We start from the raw sequence: 20,438 nt of genomic DNA, 5'->3' as shown, positions 1-20,438 counted from the left end.
CTAAAATGTTGCTTCAAATACAGATTATTCCTATAGATGGAACCAGTCCTAATATTAATCAGAGTTGCGACATGTTGGATGAGGCTGGGAGAGTGAAGATCTGCAGCACTACACGTGCACGGGGAGAACATGTGAAACCTCTTAAAGTAAGGTACAGTAAGGTAGGGATCAAACCCAGGTCTTCAGGCATCACGTCGCTGTGCAGAACCCACAGGCGAGAGTAAGAATCTCCACTCCTCTTGGCTGCACTAACGCTTCATTTGTAGGTTTTGTGTTATACGTCTCGTACGTGGTTTGTTATGGAATCCTGTTGGTCCAGTTCAGGTCTGCTTGACGTCAGAGCCGAAATCGAATTCCTCCTCAGATCTGATAAGGCTTATCAGCTCTCCTCCCCTGACCAATCAAAATTAAATTCCTCTGGACAGATAACGTAGATCTTTTTCCGTTCCTCCGACCGTTCTTTTATTTTTATCCGCTTCAGCTTTGAAGCTGATGGGGTCATCAGGCTTGTTTGGGGTTTTTCTCATCGTCGATGCCGGAGGTCCTCTGAGAGGTTCTTGGGTTCCTAGAGAGGTGAGACAGAGCAGTCAGATTCTCAGCAAAGAAGCTGCTCAAAGAAGCTTTCAGGTTATTAGAGAGGTTCTTAGGTTCTCGAAGAGTTTTAACATCAGTTCAACATTGTTTCAGGACTGAAGCTACGAATTTAGAAACAATTTAGGAACCATGACCCGATCCAGGCCTGCTCGCTGCAGTACCAGACTTTACCACCAGGGTCTGTAAGAACGGCAGAGGAACTGTAGAGGTTTTATTTATTACAAAAACGGGGTTTTATTAGATCTAGTCCATGCGTCCTCCTTGTTTCTGTTAGGCTGGGCGATATTGCAAAGAAATCTCAATTATTTTCAATTTATTACTGATTCTCGATTGCGATTAAAAAAAAGACTCGAATTTCTTTTTTTGCATTTTAATTTAAAAGACTGCAAAAGTGCAAAAATAGTAACAGCACCACCTATAATTATCCTTTCAAGGGACTCAAACTTTATAACAATAATTACCAATAATTAAAACAAAATAGAAATCTTAATTAGCTATATCCTTTTTAAGAATAGCTCACAAACAACTCTTACTTTAAATAATGTGCAAGTATAACCTCCTTACATTAAGAAAAGTGCAAAACTACAAAAAGTTCTTTACAGGTTTCTTAAAAGGAACACGAGCCTGTGTGCTGTTTCCACCACTGAAGTAAGTCTGTATCAGTATCTACACCAGGGGGGGCATCAAGTAAGCAGTCAGCTCAGCTTTGATTTTGTCCTCTTGTGATTGGGGGGTGGATGGAGGTGTTAAGTTCTGCTTCTAACAATATGGACTACAATTCCCATGCGCCCATGGACTCTCACGTGACTATCACGTCCCTGGTCAGCCAATCCCGATCGGTCCTCACGCTCCGGAGTTTTGATTTAGTTCAGCTCTGTTCAATTCCATGAATCTTATTTAAACACTTTTGTTTGTGTGTCTCGTTGTGAAGTTTTGCCGATCGTGTTTGCGTGCCTTATTTCTGAATCTAGCCGTTACCGTGTTTGACACTTGTTGTCTTCCGTTTACTGTTTTTGCTGTTTTGGTTTGTTGGTCTGTTTATCCTCTGGTTTTGGACTCTACCTGATTTTGTACAATGATTTTGCCCTTTTGATATTGAACTTTCCTTGATAAATATTTCGCGAGCATCCGGTCAGTTTCTGCCTCGTGACATGTTGGTATTTCGGTTCGCGATTGTCACATTCTAACATCGTGTGAAAACGTTCATTCGAATTAACCGAATAAATTGTGAAAATCGCCCAGCCCTAGTTTCTGTATATCTCAGCATATCTGCGACCCCAGCAGACATCCCGCTGCCAGCTTCAGCTCCGCTTCATCAGTACCGGCGGTGCAATTACAGCAGTTAATGTATCACGCCGTCCCCGCGCCCCTCCCTCCGGCTCTCGATTTCTAGCGTCCTGCCAATAAAGTGAAATCCGTTTCTCAGGCCCCAGCGATCGCTCGGTCGCTGGAATGGTAGGAATGTAGCCAGACAGTAAATGAAGGAGGTAGAGAAGGAGGCGTCCCTGCCAGGGGTCGGAGGGGTAGCAGTGAAGAAGAGCGAAGCTCAGCAAGGGGCCCGAATTTACGTGTTTATTAGCATTTTTTAGCTCAAGCGCTGGTGAACTGGACGTCTGCTTTACAGGACAATGACTGTGAGAGTAACTTTTATAAACTGTTATACAAAAACATACAGAAACAAGAAAGACGGGCATCTGAGGGAACAGTGGTAGTGTTAGTGTGTGTTGTGCTGGTATGAGTGGATCAGACACAGCAGCGCTGCTGGAGTTTTTAAACGCCTCACTGTCAGTGCTGGACTGAGAATAGTCCACCAACCAAAATTATCCAGCCAACAGCACCCCGTGGGCAGCGTCCTGTGACCACTGATGAAGGTCTAGAAGATGACCGACTCAAACAGCAGCAATAGATGAGCGATCGTCTCTGACTTTACATCTACAAGGTGGACCGACTAGGTAGGAGCGTCTAATAGAGTGGACAGTGAGTGGACACGGTATTTAAAAACTCCAGCAGCGCTGCTGTGTCTGATCCACTCATACCAGCACAACACACACTAACACACCACCACCATGTCAGTGTCACTGCAGTGCTGAGAATCATCCACCACCTAAATAATACCTGCTCTGTGGTGGTCCTGTGGGGGTCCTGACCATTAAAGAACAGGGTGAAAGGGGGCTAACAAAGTATGTAGAGAAACAGATGGACTACAGTCAGTAATTGTAGAACAACAATGTGCTTCTATGTGGTAAGTGGAGCTGATAAAATGGACAGTGAGTGTAGAAATAAGGAGGTGGTTGGATCCACTGTCCACAGCCAAGCAGGCTCACCGTAAAGCTTCTAGGCTGCTGTTCAGTAAAGAAGCCGGAGACTCCACGCTGGAGAGCAGCAGTAATGAACACAGTGGAAAGGTCGTTGGCGTCATTAACCTCTTGCTCAGGGTTTTTAGAGAGAACACTGAGAATGAAAAGCCCTGTGGACTGGTGATGGTGTTGCACAAGGTTCTATTAAAGCTACGTTTCGGTTAAATAACGACGCCCGCTCAGTCATACCAGAACAGATCACAGAAACCAAACACACAGCAGCTGCCTCCTTGGTCGACTCGGCACATATCCCAGAAATCTTTGCTTCAGGCTTGGGTTGTTCTGAACAACATGGCCTCTCATTCATCTGCAGAATTTGGAGTAGTAACGGATTATATAAGCAGGTTTCGAAGGTGGGACGAGTAAGAACACGGACGGTGTTTACATGCAGACGTTTCCGACTGAAGATTCTGGAGAAACTGACGATGATTTTTACCCAGAATTCTTCAGTCTGGTCCAGATCTTAATATACAAACAAAAACTTGCAATAGGGATTGTATTTATGTAACACATGTTGTTAGTAAAGCATAGCAATGTTCACTACAGGTCTGTGTGAAAACCTAGTGAGCTGCCTCGCTGCCTTCTGCCTACCTGATCAGCTGCCTCAGTAGAGAGGATTCTGATAAGACATGGAGCTCATTTGTAGGCAGATTATTTAGACCCACTACTATTATGTCACCACAGATTTAGCTTACTAAGCTAACACAGTTAGCCTCAGGCGGCACAACACGCTAGCACGCCAGCTAACGTCTCCCTCCGTGTACCGAAAACGCTTAAAAACTGTCCCTGACAAATAAACGACACTTGTGTAATTACACCTTTATACAGAATAAATTGGAAAGAACTCTGTTGGTTGCTCCGCATTTATTCGTCCGGCATGTTTGTCATTTTTTGTAAGGAAAGTTGTGCCGCACTGAATGCTGGGATTGCCTTCAGCGCTGAATGACGCTCCCTCGTCATTCAGTCAGATCATCACTCAGAATTAAGGCGCCTCAGTAGGAGCATTTTAAGGGATCTAAGAATTTAGACACGCCCTCTTCTCGGGAGTGTAGGATGACATGAAATGCGCCTGTGTAGAGACATCACGAGGTTTTCACACAGACCCTATATGGCCAAAAGTATTAGGACGCCCCTTATCTTCAAATTCATGTGGTCAGCCACGACAATTACTTACAGCTGTAATAAATCAATTACGTGGACCAGATTGGACCAACCACACACTGGTCAGGGACCAATCGCAGACCCCTCTGAAAAGTGTTATATGAAGGAAATATGTGCAGCAACAGTTAAGGGAAGGCTCATTCCTGTTCCATTCCTGAGTCCCTGTAAATAAACTCCAGTGTCCTGCATAGAGCCCTGACCTCAGTCACACTGGACAGACAGCTCTGGAATGAACCGGAACATCAACTGAAACGGTTAAACCGCCCGAATTTACAAATGAACGACACTCGTGCACCTTAATACACATTAAAAATCAATGAGAATTTATTCACATTTGAAAAGAACTCCGTTGGTTGCTCCGCATTTATTCGTCCGGCATGTTTGTCATTTTTATGTTAGAAAAGTCCTGGACGCTGGGAGACTATAATATTCAAATAAATTTTATTAAATATCACGCTCACTGAATCTGGCAGGATCTGGCAGGCCAACACAAGCCTACAATACCTGCGTTCACATCTTTATTCCTACACGTATAATGAATTTCACTGGAACCCCGGGCCGGATCGTATCCGGTTATGACTAAGCCTAAATCTGCACTTCTTACCTGGAACTCTTACCTGGCTGATAAAACACCATGACACATCATCACTATAAATCATAGGAGTGAGAGATACCGCCGGAGAAACAGAAAATTCACTCACTCACTCAGGCAGCCTGTCAGCGATGACCCCATTTTACCCCGAAATTAGGCTCGGCTCACCTTTCACCTCTGACATTTCCCTGGGGAGAGGAAAGTGTTTCAGACTCTGATACATCAGCCTTGGTGGGACAGTCGAGAGGTCACGGAGGTAATTCCAGAGGCTGAAGGGGATTTGATGTTAAAATGCTGATACAGAGACACAAACACACATTAGAAAACACTGTGATTGGTCGGGAGTGTAATGGTCAAGGTGTTGGACTAGTGATCAGAGCCTCAGAGGAAGCGATTCAATATGAATGCCAATAGTTCAGGAATGTGATGTCCAACAAGCCCATGGTCAGGTGTCCTAATACTTTTGTCCACATAGTCAAGAGGGCACAGAGATAATTGGAGGGTCTTTGTGAGTGGTGGCAGCTTAAAGGTGTTGGACTAGTATTAGAGCACAGAGATGCCAATGTTGGACCCCTGAGCAAGGCCCTAAACCTTTAATTGCTTGGATTATGTTGGATGTTGGATAAAAGTCTCTAGTAAATGCCTAAAATCCTACAGACACACTCCGAAGTCTTGTAGAAAAACTTCCAAGCAGAGCGATCTCCAATAAGCTCATGGTCAGGTGTCCCAAAACTTTTGTCCACATAGTCAAGAGGGCACAGAGATAATTGGAGGGTCAGAAACACACATTAGAAATCACTGTGAGTGGCGGAAGCTTAATGGTCAAGGTTCTGGACTAGTAATCCACCACCAAGTAGCCACTGTTGGACCCTCGAGCAAGGCCCTAAACCCTTCATTGCTTGGATTGTGTTTGGTTGCCGTAATTGTCAGTTGTGTTGCCCACACACACACTCCGAAGTCTTGTAGAAAAACTTTCAAGCAGAGCGATCTCCAATAAGCTCATGGTCAGGTGTCCTAATACTTTTGCCACATAGTCAAGAGATCACAGAGGTAATTGGAGGGGCATCATGCTTCCTCTCCACCAATGCCGATCCCCGCTCTGATTGAGGAGAACGAAGCTAACCCACGCCCCCTCCGACACGTGGGCAGCAGCCGTATGCATCTTATCACCTACACATTGACGAGTGCAGTGCAGCTCAGCGTTGTGTACGGACAGACACACTTTGAGAGCACTCTTTTCCCATCAATCAGCCAGCAGAGGTCGTAATTGCATCGGTCATGAGAGAGAGACACCATCCGGCTTAGTCCCGCCCATATCTGAACAACAGGCCAATCGTTGTTCATGTGGCCGCTCAGCCTTAGCCGGCAGGCAGAGCTGGGATTCGATACGAGGTAATCGAGATCCCAGCTCTGGTTCCAGCGTGTGTTTTTACCACTGCACCACCTGAGCGGCCCCTGTGTTGTTCTTTTAATACATTAAACAACGTTAAGCTTTATTTTTAACATTTACATTTTCAGCATTTAGCAGACGCTTTTATCCAAAGCGACTTACACAATGAGCGGAACACGATGAGCAATTGAGGGTTAAGGGCCTTGCTCAGGGACCCAACAGTGGCAACTGGGTGGTGGCAGGGCTTGAACCGGCAACCTTCTGTTTACTAGTCCAGTACCTTAACCACTGAGCTATCACTGGCCCTTTTAATACATTAAACAACGTTAAGCTTTATTTTTAACGATAAGCATTTTAGACCCTGGGAGAAGCTGGAGCTGTAACACAAGTTTAAAAGTAAAACAGGGAGGAAAATCCAGATAAACACAGATACATGTGGAGCTGTAACCCTGGATCTGATGCTTATTCCACACTAATGCAGATTCAGCTCAGATTCACACTTTGATGACATTTTATCGCACCGCTCAAGCCGAGCGCTTTGGTACTTCGCAGGAGGTCAGGCGTCCTTTACTTGACCCTATAAGTGGGTTTTTAATCGGTGTCCTGTCCAGGGCGTTTTCTTCATGACTTTATGGACACAATCATGCTGGAACAGGAAACGGCCTTCCCTAAATTGTTGCTGCATAGTTGGAAGAATATAATTTCCTTTATTTAATCGGTTTATTACAGCTGTTAGCAATTGTTTTGGCTGAAACACTTGAATTATGAGGTCAGTAAATAGAAGGGGCGTCCCAATACTTTTGTCCGTACAGTGTAATCTCGCTCTCTCCGCGTGTGTTTGATTTGAGACGGTGGGTGGGCGACGGCGCGCGTTATCTCAGAAAGGAAACCGGGGGCCCCGCGGGAGCCGTTGCGACATACCTGCGTGACCTCATGCTCGGCTGGACAGGAGCAGAAGCATTCGATTAGCGCTGCGATGACCTCATCGCCAGATATCGCCGTGGAAACTCTGATTCGGGGCTGTAAAAAAAAAGTACAAAAAATAAATCGGGGCCCCCGAGAGTTGCCGAAAACGGGCCTGTAAATCACACGCACGCACGCACGCGGCGAGCGACCGGGATCAGATCAGCAGCCAGGCAGACCTCACGTCTCAGAGATCGCGGCGTCTTTTTATTGCTCTTATTTTCACTTCCTTTGGCTTCTTTTCCTCATAAAAACGTTTAACATGTTTCCTCGCGCGATGACATCAGCGCTGCTCCTGAGTCATGATGTCATCGAGATATCTTGGACGGTCTGGTCGCATTCTGTCATCTCGCGCCGAGGTCCAAAAAGCTCCAAAAACCCCAGACGTGATCTTCATGCGATACGGCTGCAGCTATCAACTATTAACCTAAATAAAAGTTTGAGCTTTCATAGCCGCGTACGCCGTGCGGCCAAAAGTATGTAGACGCCCCTTCGGGCGATTGAATTTAGTTGTTTGTGATATAGGGTGAATGATATGCTGTGGGGCACGGTGGCACAGTGGGTAGCACTGTCGCCTCACAGCAAGAAGGTCCTGGGTTCGATCCCCAGGTGGAGCGGTCTGGGTCCGTTTTGTGTGGAGTTTGCATGTTCTCCTCGTGTCTGCGTGTCCAAAAACATGCAGTCAGCTTAACTGGAGATACTGAATTGCCCTATAGGTGAATGTGTGTGTGTGACTGCCCTGCGATTGACTGGCGTCCCGTCCAGGGTGTTACTGTGTGCCTTGCGCCCATTGAAAAGCTGGGATATGCTCCAGTACCCCCCCGCGACCCTAACTAGATAAGCGGTTAAGAAAATGATTGATTGATGATGATTGATTGATATGCTGTGGGAATTTGTGCCCGTTTAGTCAGAAGATGGCAGAATTTGTACAGCTGGGCACCGACGTCGGTCAGGAAAGTCTCGAGCTTTATAGAGCTCCATATTTTTCATAGAGCTCGCTTTGATGCTGGAACAGGAAAGACCTTCCCTAAACTGTTGCTGCAAAGTCAGCAACTGTTATGGCTGAAAACACAAGAATTCAAAAATTAAAAGGGGCGTCCCAATACTTTCGTCCCTATAGAGTCCAGTCATCGGTCCACATCAGCAACACTTTGGTCAGCATTACTTTGCACCGTCTCCTCTATATGTCGTATATACTAGTGCACTATATAGTGAACAGATTGTGATTTTGAACACAGCCCATGAAGCACGAGTCTCTATGATAGTAAGTACTAGAATTAGGGAAGCAAATTAAACCGATTTTTTAACATCATGTCCTCTCGGCTTCTTCCAGACCGAGGCTGTGAAGAAGGCGCTGACCGAGCTCGGCCTGCACGTCGTGGAGATGACCGACGAATCAGCGACCCTGGACGGAGGGGACGTTCTCTTCACAGGTAGATACACAGATACAGATTCTAATTCAGGTACCAAAACATGCCGAACTGTACATCCCAGTGGACTGGTTTCTCAGGAATGCTCCTGTAATGTGTCATTTTGGGATGAATTGGAACGTCCTCAGTAGGCCAGGGCTTCTCGTCATGACAAATGGGCTGAACGAGCACAAATTTCCACAGTAGCTGCCAGCCATGAGTAGCTATACGTCTATATTATTTAGTGTGTGTTCTTCCTCTTCCACTATAGTCCATTACTGACTGTATCCCATAGATCTAAAGATACACTATATGGCCAGAAGTATATGAACACCCCTCCTAACGATTGGCTGTAGGTGTTTCTACTACATTTGTTGATAGCAGATATATAACAACGATATGAGGTCCATGCTATGATTTTAACATTGTGGCAACAGTTTGGGGAAGTCCCCTATCTTTAACGACATGGTCATGGTTTGATTAGTTGTACTCAAAGCAGCTCCGTTTGTTCTATACAGAACCCAACTCAACACTTTTGGGATGAATTACACTTGGACTGTGAGCCAGGCCTTATTTTCTCTTCCAATATTAGTGCCTGACCTCACTGACTCTATTGACTGAATGGGCACAAATTCCCACAAAAACGAAAGAGGAAGCGATTCAAAATAAATTTTGATGGTTCTGGAATGAACCCGGAAAGTGTCCAACAAGCTCATGGTCAGGTGTCCCAACACTTTTGGCCATATAGTGTAAATAAATGTGTGTGTTTGTTTCTGTAGGTCAGGAGTTCTTTGTGGGTTTATCCAAGAGGACCAATCAGAGAGGAGCGGAGATCCTGGCCAACACCTTTAAGGTGGGTGCTGGTTGAACCTGTCTGTGTTTGTCGGTGTTTTTGGAATCTGATCGACGTCTCTGTATGAATGTAAAAGTCTAGTAATGGTCTGGTTATCAGAAGGTCACTGGTTCTAGCCCCACCTTTGCTAGGTTGTCAGATTTTGGATAAAAAGCTTCAGCTAAATTTAGAAGAAGAATGCCTTCATTTGTCGTATATACAGTACACTTACACAGACCGGGTTAAGGGCCCTGCTCAAGGGCCCAACAGTGGCTGCATAGCAGAGCCTGGATTCGAACCGACAATCTTCTGATTTAAAGCCCAAAGCTCTACCCACTAAGCTACCACTGTCGTGTGGTAATGCCGAAAAGCTAAAGAAGGGATGTCTACATACTTTTGACCTTGCACTGTCCACTGAGTTCTGAATGATAAATATCGTGGCTCAGCGGTACCTACCAGAACATTGGGGATACAACTGTTGGGCCCTTGATCAAGGTCCCTGGACTCTGAGCTTTCATAATAGTGTCTGGTCTCAATTCTAACCCAAATTCATTAATGTCTGAAAGTCCGATCTCCAGTAAGATGCAGCGGATTTCACCTGGCGTTGCGATAAGCCTCCGTCGGTCTTCCCACAGTTCTGATGGCGAGTTCAGCCATGCTTTGCTAATTCTCCAAAACACAGCTGACGCTCGACTCATAACGAGCAGGAAATGGATGTTTGTTCTTTAAAGCGCTTCGGAACGACTCTGCCTCCTTATCGCAGCACCATTAAGTTGATGTTTACGGAAACTTCGCGGTCAGTTTGGGGAAACTGCAGTAGGAAAATCACGCCTGCGTACCGAGATCTGTTTTATTTTCCATAAAAAAAAAAATGTAATGGTGTGAAAATATCTCTCTCAAGTGCACATTTTTGGGGAATTTGATTGCAGGACTACGCTGTGTCCACGGTCCCGGTCATGGACGGTCTGCATCTGAAGAGTTTCTGCAGCATGGCGGGTCCGGGACTTATTGCCATCGGTTCCAGTGAGCCGGCTCAGAAAGCCTTGAAGGTAAAGTATCTCCAGGGTAGAAGCTAAAGTGATGTATGCTGTGTCTGAGGGAGGGAGGGTCATACAGGGTGTCATACCTGCTGTCTGGTGGAGGCACTAGCATACTATGAGTTCGGAAGCGGTGGGTGCTCCGCAGCCAGCGTGGGTGTTGCGCAAGTGCTAGAAGAAATTATAATAGGGAAATAGAACTGACTAAACTGCATTAAAATGGGGGAAATGAGAAGAAAAGATGTCCAGACGTTCCTCTTTTTCCTCTGGTTCTCTGGTGTTCTTCTGGCATTCAACAAACCCAGACTGGTCTTGAAGGTATGACGCTTGGTAATGATTGGAGTTGTACGCTGACGTTGTTGGTGCTTGCAGTAGCGGTTTGGAAGCCCTACAAGAATCCTCACCTACTGTGAGCTTGTGGGACCTTTTGCCTAAATGAATACCATTTGTTTTTTAAATGGGATGTCTGACAAGCTCGTGGTCAGGTGTCCAAATACTTTTGGCTGTATATAACAGGCTCTGTGTTCTAATTCCAGTCTGGTTTCCCCGGTGCTTGTCAGGAGAGTCCGGTGGATGAATGGGGTCGCTGCGGCTCTCCTGCAGGACCGATCCTCACTCTGAAAGGCCAGAGACTCTGAGGTGCCTGTTTTTACGACTTTAACGGTATTTAAGCCGATTGGTTCGGAAGGTTCTGTCCTAACAACAAAGGACCTCGGTGCACTTTGAAGACGTTCCCGCATGCCAGAGCGATCGCTTTAGCAGGTCCCGAGAAACCGACGAAATCCAAATATTTTCGATTCCACTCGGCCTTGGTGCTCCTCCAGGGTGACCCCTGAGGAGACGGACGGTCGTGTTTGTGTCCAAACTACTCCAGTGGTTTTATATAGAGGAACTGATACAGATTTTGGGAGATCAAAGCCTTTGAAGTAGAACTGAAGAAACAATGATGATGTGGATCAGTGGAAATGCTTTTCTCCTGATATTTAAAGCTGCCACGTTGCCGTTATTGGGCCCTTGAGCAAAGCCCTTAACCTTTAAATGCTTGAATTGTATTCAGTCACAATAGTCAAGTCGCTTTGGATAAAAGCATCCGTTTAATACCAAAAATTATTTAAAAAAATGAGTAAGTTTAAGTGAAAACATTTAAAGATTAATGCTAAATATGGGCTGGTTGGGCTGGCAAGGTTGGTAGCACAGTCAGGGTCCTTTTTGTGTGGAGTTTGCATGTTCTCCCTCCCATGGGTTTCCTTCAGAAGCTCCTGTTTCCTCCCACAAGTCCAAAGACATGCAGTCAGGTAAACTATAGTGTTTCCTACCTTTCCCCCAATAAATCTGACCCACCGCAGCCCTGACCAGGATAAAGACGTGGTAAAACAGACGGTGAATGAATAAATGAATGATATTTTAATGAGTTGCCATTTAAATATCATTATTTAGTAGAGCAGTGGTAGCTCAGTGGTTGAGGAGCGGGAGTAGTAATCGGAAGGTCACTGGTCCAAGCCCCATTTGGTCAGAAGAGCATTTCATGGGGTCAGGCAGTGATGCTAGATGAAATCCTGGTTTGTGGTCAACTTTCCAATTCAACCCAAAGCTGTTCGGTGTGGTTGAGGTCAGGGCTCCGTGCAGGCCGTGGAAGAGGCCCTCACGTCTATATAGACCTGGAACAGAAACGGGCCTTTCCCAAACTGTTGGTTTTATACACCTGTTAGAAATGAAACAATCAAACGAGTAATCTTCAACTATGCCAGCATCGGAATGCTGGGATTTATTTTCTTATAAGATTAAGAATACCACATTACTTAAACAAACGCTGACAGTGCCAATGCCCAGACAAACCCTCAGAGCTCAGATTAGGATGATATCTGCCATCCTGGAAACCCCCAGAATTCTGTTTTCTCAGTAAACACGACCTGCTCGAGTATAAGTTCACTTTCGGTCTCTGTCACACCAAAAGAGCTGGTCATACGTTTACGATGAGACGCTGGGAAGGAGAATTAAAAGGTACAAGGATTTGTTTCAGACTAAACACACTCTTCACACATAAACTGAGGAAGGAGTGAGTCAGAAGCACCTCCAACAGGTCCGCCTGTCCCGCAGGATCAGATGCTCATCGTCTGTTAGAGCAGAAAGGGCCAGGAAGAGATGGAGCACATTCACACCTTTAAATCACAGAGAAGCAAAACATTCAGCCATGTTTATTATTTCATATACCTCCACATTTTCCACTGCAGATTTATATAAGGTTTAAACATGAACCTGAGAGGAACCAGACTCAACAGGGGCTGAATTCTACTGGAGAGGACAGTGGGATCAATACACTTAAAAATAAACAAGCAGGTTCTAGATAGATAAAAAGCTAATTAATTAATAGAGAACATAATGAAAATAAGTAGAATTCATCATCCTTCAGTTTCTGGATGTTGTGCAATGCAGCCTTAAGCCCACAGGATTCAGCCTCAACTGGGTGAAAATGTACACACCAACCGCCATGGGGTTCAGAAAATAGATGTTTCTACCAACAAACTGCATTATAACATTATTGCAGTATATACTGGGGCAGGAGGCAGTATATACCTGGACAATATGTATTATATAGTATATACTGGGGTAGTGTAGCATTATTGCAGTATATACTGGGATAGTAGGCAGTATATACCTGGACAATATGTATTATATAGTGTATATCTGGGCTGTATGTATTATATAGTATATGATGGGGTAGTGTAGCATTATTGCAGTATATACTGGGCTAGTGTAGCATTATTGCAGTATATACTGGGGTAGTAGGCAGTATATACTTGGACAATATGTATTATATAGTATATATTATACTGGAGCAGTGTAGCATTATTGCAGTATATACTGGGGTAGTAGGCAGTATATGTCTGGGCTCTATGTATTATATAGTGTCGCCTCACAGCAAGAAGGTCCTGAGTTTGATGCCCAGGTTAAGCGGTCCGGGTCCTTTCTGTGAGTTTGCATGTTCTCCCCGTGTCCCTTTGGCTTTACTCCTGGTGCTCCGGTTTCCTCCCACAGTCCAAAGACATGCAACCAGAAACTAAATTCCCCCCCAAATGTGTGTGTGTGTGTGTGTTTGCCCTGTGACGTGTTTCCTACCTTTCCTCTGGTGAATTGTACCCACCGCGACCCTGAATCGGATAAAGCGGTTTTAAAACACAATGAATGAATGAATATACGTGTGTTTGCTTTAAACCAGCGCCACATCGCCCCCTGTTGGTGACGATAGACACCAATAAAACATGAACAACACATAGCAGAACTGAGAGTGTAAATACTGCATTATTAAAGCTCAATCTAGCATTGCCGAGTCAACTTTTACAAGTGTGTGTGTGTGTGTGTGTGTGTGTGTGTATGTGTATATATGTGTGTATATGTGTGTGTGTGTGTTAGTACAGCTTAGCTCATTGCGCTAATAGAATATAATTAGCAAACCATTAGAAAAATAACGATGTAGTTCGAGACGGCATCGAGGAGACTGACGCCAGGAAATGATCTTCACATGACATCATGCCACAACACTTACCTGCCATTATTTAACTGGCTTGTTTGCCAAATTAGCATTTGTTTTTAATTAAAGAGTAAAATATATTTAGCCCAACATGCTAACAAAAGTGCTTATCATGGCTTCTGTGCTTATTGCTCTAATGTTAGCTAAGCGACTGTAGGCGCCTGCTTTTAATCAGTCAGCAAAACATACTCTCAAATCTATTGTTATCTAGCTCGCTAATGTTTTTGCTCCTGGTTTTATTTACATGATATCATTGTAGGCTTACATTTGGCTAGTTCTCAAGTGAAATTTGCTGCCGGTTTACCTAGATACAACAGCCTAATGTTTGTTAGCTTGCTACTGACCATGGGTTTTGGTTTAAATAATAAAATATATAGTTAGCGTACAGCAGAGCGGTAGAGAGAACAGAGTGGCGACACTCCCATAGGGAACCGTTGGAAAGGGGGCGGGACATATTTTCTGTGCAGCTTCCGGGTTGTGGAGCTCTGTATAGTTCCAAACAACCCATAGAGCCCCACTCATTTTCACTACTTATCAAGCATTTTTAGCTGTTTGTTGCTTTGTTTTAAAAAAATAATGAATTTGATGTCATTAATATACTTAATACTGTTATTGTTTAGCATTTGCTCAGCACTAAATGTTACATGTTTATCTTAATTAATAGGTATAACTGAATTTAGCTTAGTCAGTTAAGCTAAATTATTGACACTAGAGTCTTTTCACCTAAAATGGATTAATTAAAAGTTGATTAATCAAGAGTCTTGTTACAGAAATGATAATAAAACATCAGAGCCATAATAAATCATTATACTTTTACTTTCATTCTTAAGTACATTTGAAGGTAAATTTAGTTTAGTACTTTAGTGGAGGTAAAGAGTATTTTACTTTTATTACTACTTTTACTGGAGTAATATGTTACCTTGGATATCTCTACTTTAACTCAACTACATGGTTTGTGTACCTTGTCCACCACTTACATTAGACAAAATGAACTAGTGCATATTAATTATGAATTAATTCATGTATTACATGTAGGAATAAATTATTACTTACTCATGAAATAAGACGTGAATTAATGCTATTTCATGTACCTGCACTATAATGTTAAAGGTATTGGTACGGTAGTGTGTTTATGAATCTGTTCATTCAGTGCAGGTAAACCTTATGAATCCAGCCACATGGCTTAGTGTTTAACCAAAATGATTATTATTATGAATCCTCAGGAAAGTGAAGGGAGATTAGTTTATGTAAAAAACAAAACATAAAAAACTGTCTAATCTCTGTACTGTATATTGTCTCTACTACTTAATGATATCGCATTATGTAATGTATGCTAATATAATGTACTGTGTGTTAACAAGAACGACCTATTAAGTCATTATAAACATCAATCTTCCACTTCATATACCAAATTGATATTAAAGCAGATGCAGTAAATGTAAAGGCAGGTGAAAATACCCAGAAATTGTACAAATGTTTATTATTTAATGTTTAATATTTCATTCACTGCTGCCTGTCCCATATGAGAACATGACAGCGCCGGGTTTGTTTGGAACTATTGGAGGGTTACATGAACCACGTGACCGCGTAGCGGCGAGATCAAGGAGTGTCGCAACTCTCTCTATCTACGGCTCTGGCGTACAGTATGTAAGCTTACTGGTGATTTAAGCTACAGTCAAGGTCGTTTGGTGTTTCTTGGATTACGTTTGACCATTCAGACAAAGTTTTATTTAGCATATAAACCACTGTTTCATGTATCTTATATTAACCAGTCAAACTAAACCAATTTATGTGGGCACAAAGATATCACAGGCTTTATCTAATTATAATAAATGATAAGCAACAAGGAGGCCACGTCAAGGTAAAGAACATTTTAGAATTTTCAGATCATCAAATGAATGATCCCCCTTTATCTCCCAGTTTAGTCATTTCCAATGTCCAATCTGCACCGCTTTTCTTCACCTGCCAGCATTTGGTTCTCTCGCAGAGCCGTCTCTGTGACTCCCTCCTCCCCCTAATTCGTATGTCACAGCGACCACAGGAACAGACCCCCCCCCCCACACACACACACACTTCAACTTTCATTCAGGGGGTTTCCAGTTGTTCTTCTAAACAGAGAAAATGCCTTTCGTTTGAGGAACGACACCATGTTTAGATCTTGAGGTGGATGAGAGGAAAGATTCCAGCAGCTCGGTTCATAATCAGTTTACACTGACCAATCACACGATCGGACCACACTGAGGTCATCATATACCTCACATTCTTCTGTGGTGAGACCTGCTTTCATTTCTCTCACCGGAACCCTATGAGAACGCTTTAGAGGCTCCATACCCACACTGACCGTCTGGTGATTATACACTATATGGACAAAAGTATTGGGACGCCCCTTCTAATTATTAAACTTGTGTGTTTCAGCCTCAACAATGTAAATGATATGCTTCCGATTTTACAGCAACAGTTTAGGTAAGTCTGTTTCCTGTTCCAGCATTGAAGCAGCTCAATAAAGACATAAAAAAAGCTCAATTTAAAGAAACTCCAGTGTCCTGCACAGAGCCCTGACCACAGCCCCACTCAACAGCTCCGGGATGAATTAGAACATCAATTGAGGTTTCAGTGCCCAGCCATACAAATGCTGTTCTATCTTTTGACTTTATGGTCACAGACATACTTCAAAATCTTAGCAGTAGTGTGCTAGAGTAATTTACCGCTACCTGAGCCCCCAAGTTCCCTTTGTGCAATACATATCAGGGTTAATGTAATCATTTGAATAATCTTTTTTACAGCACTGTACATTCAATACAAAAAAATCCCCCCGTTACTGCTTACTCCTGTGTGTGTGTGTGTGTGTGTGTGTGTGTGTGTGTGTGTGTGTGTGTGTGTGTGTGTGTGTGTGGTCGGAAACACCATGTTTAGACGTTGAGGTCTGGGAGAGCGGATAGCGACAGAGGGTTTCATAATCAAATCAAACTGACCAATCACACGGCGGTGATATCATCATACACTTCACATTCTTTCACAGTGACGCTTGTGTGTGTGTGTGTGTGCTTGTGTGTCTGTGTGTGTGTATGTGTGCCTGTGTGTGTGTGTGGTTACAGCTCCTCCAGATTTTTCTATGTCTAAGTTCAGAGAGTTTATTTACGAACAAGATCTACGATACCGTATTATCTACAGACTAGATGACGGCATTTAGCAGACGCTTTAATCCAAAAGTTATGACTGAACACTATTCGAGCAATTGAGGGCTTAAACCGGCAACCTCCTGATGACAAGTCCGGTAGCTTAACCACTGATCCATCACTGCCCTATATAGTTATAGGTTAGAAGTGAAGGATCCTCCTGTCTGCTACATCATCGGTCCCCAACAATAACGACAATATAACCAAATATTCAAGAACAGCTCAGATTGGTGGGATTTTATAATAATAATGACTCTGGCGTGTTTCTGGTCTTTTCGTTTCTCATTTGTAATGAAGATTTTGATTGATCATCATTAATGGAATCTCTCTCTCTCTCTCTCTCTCTCAGATGATGCAGCAGATGAGTGATCATAAGTACGATAAGCTCACACTCCCTGATGATGCTGCCGCTAACTGCATCTACATGAACCTGCCGGGTAAAGGACACGTCCTGCTTCACCGGGCGCCTGAGGAGTTCCCCGAAAGTGCCAAGGTCTCGCACCCATTCACACCCATGTTCTCTTTCCTTTTATTGTGAAGTAGGTGGGCCTGACCTTTACTTCTTGAAACCTTTAATCTCATCCTTGATCTGACATTCAGAGAGGCCACGCCTCCCTCACTGGGACTGACCAGTACAGTAGCAAACCATTCCTTAGTAAAACTGATGGGTATCAAAACCACGTCTCCTTCACTGAGACTGACAGGTACAGGGGCCACACTGCCTTTACTGGGACTGACAGGTACAGTAGCCTCGCCTCCTTCACTGGAACCAAAGACCTTAAGCAAGATGGCTATGTCTCGACTGCCTTCATTCAGCCTCCAGTCCTCCCAGTGGCTTCCAGTGAAGGTCTAGATGATTTCTTTGACAGGTATTGAAGCCACACCTTCTTTTTTGGAGCTGACGGGTCCTGAGGCAGTACCGTCTTTACTTGGATTGATGGGCACAGAGGCCCTTTACTTATTTTACTTGGACTGACAGGATTGTCAGACACGGAGGCTACTGGTACAGGTAGGATATACAGGTCGGTACAGAGGCCACGCCTTCTTTACTGGGACCGATGTGGTAAGTGGTAAGACATTGGACCGTCAGTTAAAATTTTTCTCAAGATCCAAAACTGCAGTGAGCCCGTTTTATATAACATACCCTCTTTTACATAAGGTGGTTTAAACCGCAGCCACTGTTTTATTTTGTGTGTGTGAAAGGCATAAATCACGACGTTGACGACGCAAAAGCCGTGCAAGACATTAGATGTAAACATGACTGATTTAGAGACTTCTTTACTGTTTGGAGGGAATTCTGAGAGATATTTTTCTGACAAGGTCTGCAGTCAAGAGTGTGTTGCTCAAACAGAGAGAGAGAGAGAGCACAAGGTATTCGTTTTTGGATCGCATGTAGGAAAACACGGGTTGTTTTTGGAGAACCTCCACAGAATGACATATCTTTATAGGGCTTTTATGATGGTGGGATATTTTTCTCACCACTCTCTCTCTCTCTCTCTCTCTCTCTCTCTCTCTCTCTCTCTCCAACCCCCCCCCCCCCCCTCTCTCTCTCTCACTCTCACTCTCACTCTCTCACTCTCTCCTGTAGAAACCAACAATTCAAGTCAATCTTGGTTAAAATTCCTTTCATGGGTTCTTTAATTAAACCAGCTTTTTTATTGGGTGTTAGCACTTGAACGTAGCACGGTAGAACGCATGGCTGGTCGTGACTTGTGAGTTCAAACGCAGACTGTTGGGTTCACTGTAAGTGTACATGTGTTTGTTTACTCGTACTATTAATTTAAAGCCACATTTGATCTTCGGGTTTGGAACCCTCACTGTAAAAACTCTTTTTAATGAAATTTCCGACTGATTCATTCATTCTGACTACGCTCATGTGCTAATTCATACTGGTAATAAAACTTCATTTTTTATAAGATTAGACAAAACTGAAAGCAGTTTTTCTCACCGATGTCACAATCGCCTTGAGTTGATTTGCTACCAGTGCAGCATGATGCAAGATTCTAGGCCAGTGGTCTTCAAATCCTCACCACATGGGCTTTACTCACGATGCATTAAAATCTTCGTGACAGTGTGAGCAGCAAATATCACGTACACTACATGGCCATAAATACGTAGACACCACTCATAATTATTAGGTTTAGGAGTTCAGCCACATGCATCGCCAACACGATTATAAAATGTGCATAAAGACCTGGTTTGATGAGTTTGGTGTGGCCCTGTCCTTAACCCCATGGAACATTTTTGTATGGGATAATGACCTTACAAATTCACATAGACACACTCCAAAATCTTGTGGAAAGCAGTGCCAACAGAGAGGATGCTGGTAAGCACATGTTTGATGTTCAACCAGCTCATGGTCAGGTGTCCACATACTTTTGGTCATGGTGTAAATTTTATAAGTGGTGAAGGAAATTTTAGGACATTTCTTACTTGCGGTTCTTCTTTTTGTGCTGCAGGTCTTTGAGAAGCTGAAGGACCACATGCTCATTCCCATCACCAACATGGAGGGGTCCAAGGTGGACGGAGCTCTTACCTGCTGCTCTGTCCTCATCAACAAGCCAGCCAAAGTCTAAGGGAACCTACGGAGTGCACACTTCAGCGCTGTAACCAATGACCTTAAGCAAGATGGTTCTGTCTCGACTGCTTTGATTCAGGCTCCAGTCCTCCCAGTGGCTTCCAGTACAGGTCTAGATGATTTCCTAGTGCTGTCCTTATTAGATTTCTGCTTACAGTAGGCTTAATTCAGGTAGTCGTGGGTTGGTGTGTGTTTAATTATGGCATTGGAAGCCACTTCAGGTAGACCAGGCAGATTTGGGACGCAGCCCTCCACAGTTCAGCATCTTTCAGGGTCAAACTCAGTTCAGATCAGGAAAAGCTGAAACTCTGGAGCGCGGCGACCCAAATAATGGATTTACAACACCTAGCTGAAAAGATTTGAGCCTCTTGTGTACGAGTGTGAATCCGAACGTGTGAAGCCTTTAAAAGCCACTAGACGACCCGACACTGTTTGCCATGTTTTATAACAATCAAATAGCCATTTCAATGTGGGACCAAAATAAAGGATTTCTTTCACAATGACCTCATTCTGACCGCCTCATCATTTATTTGTTGTGGACACTCAGCTCACGTATGTATATCAGGCACTATATGGTCAAAAGTATACGGACACCCCTCTTAATTCTGTTCTCTGATCTGAACAGAAAACATTATACATATATATACTGTATATATATATATATATATATATATATATATATATATATAGATTATATATAATAAATCACATGCTTTCAACTTTGTGGCATCATTTTTGGGGAAGGCCCTTTCCTGTTCTAGCATGACACACTCCAAAGTCTTGTAAAAAGACCGTCCAGAAGAATGAGGGCTGTCATGGC

General features: G+C 43.7%; 1 protein-coding gene and 1 long non-coding RNA gene across 4 annotated transcripts in view; one reads left to right on the top strand and one right to left on the bottom strand.

Annotated features, from left to right (window-relative positions):
* ddah1 (dimethylarginine dimethylaminohydrolase 1) overlaps positions 1-20,121 on the top strand; it is a 49,069-nt gene extending 28,948 nt beyond the window's left edge. Inside the window, exons 2-6 of the mRNA XM_063015226.1 lie at positions 8,391-8,490; positions 9,246-9,319; positions 10,228-10,347; positions 17,390-17,533; positions 19,500-20,121. Of these exons, the coding sequence (XP_062871296.1) occupies positions 8,391-8,490; positions 9,246-9,319; positions 10,228-10,347; positions 17,390-17,533; positions 19,500-19,616 (555 nt within the window). The 3' untranslated portion in view covers positions 19,617-20,121. The remainder of the gene's footprint in view (positions 1-8,390; positions 8,491-9,245; positions 9,320-10,227; positions 10,348-17,389; positions 17,534-19,499) is intronic.
* On the bottom strand, positions 11,725-14,326 carry LOC134333295 (uncharacterized). 3 transcript variants are annotated; one of them, XR_010015369.1, is made up of 4 exons: positions 14,130-14,229; positions 12,407-12,494; positions 12,135-12,316; positions 11,725-12,037 (listed from the first exon to the last, which is right to left on the bottom strand). It is a non-coding gene; the product is annotated as an uncharacterized LOC134333295 (long non-coding RNA). The 3 variants fall into 3 exon arrangements; XR_010015368.1 differs by lacking the exons at positions 11,725-12,037; positions 14,130-14,229 and adding an exon at positions 14,251-14,326 and having other exon boundaries at positions 12,070-12,316; XR_010015367.1 differs by lacking the exon at positions 11,725-12,037 and having other exon boundaries at positions 12,070-12,316.
* Positions 20,122-20,438: the final 317 nt, after the last annotated feature.

Source organism: Trichomycterus rosablanca, chromosome 19 (assembly GCF_030014385.1).
Source record: "Trichomycterus rosablanca isolate fTriRos1 chromosome 19, fTriRos1.hap1, whole genome shotgun sequence".
NCBI lineage: Eukaryota > Metazoa > Chordata > Actinopteri > Siluriformes > Trichomycteridae > Trichomycterus > Trichomycterus rosablanca.
Note: the sequence above shows the minus strand (reverse complement) of the source record. Positions and strands in the feature narration are given on the sequence as shown.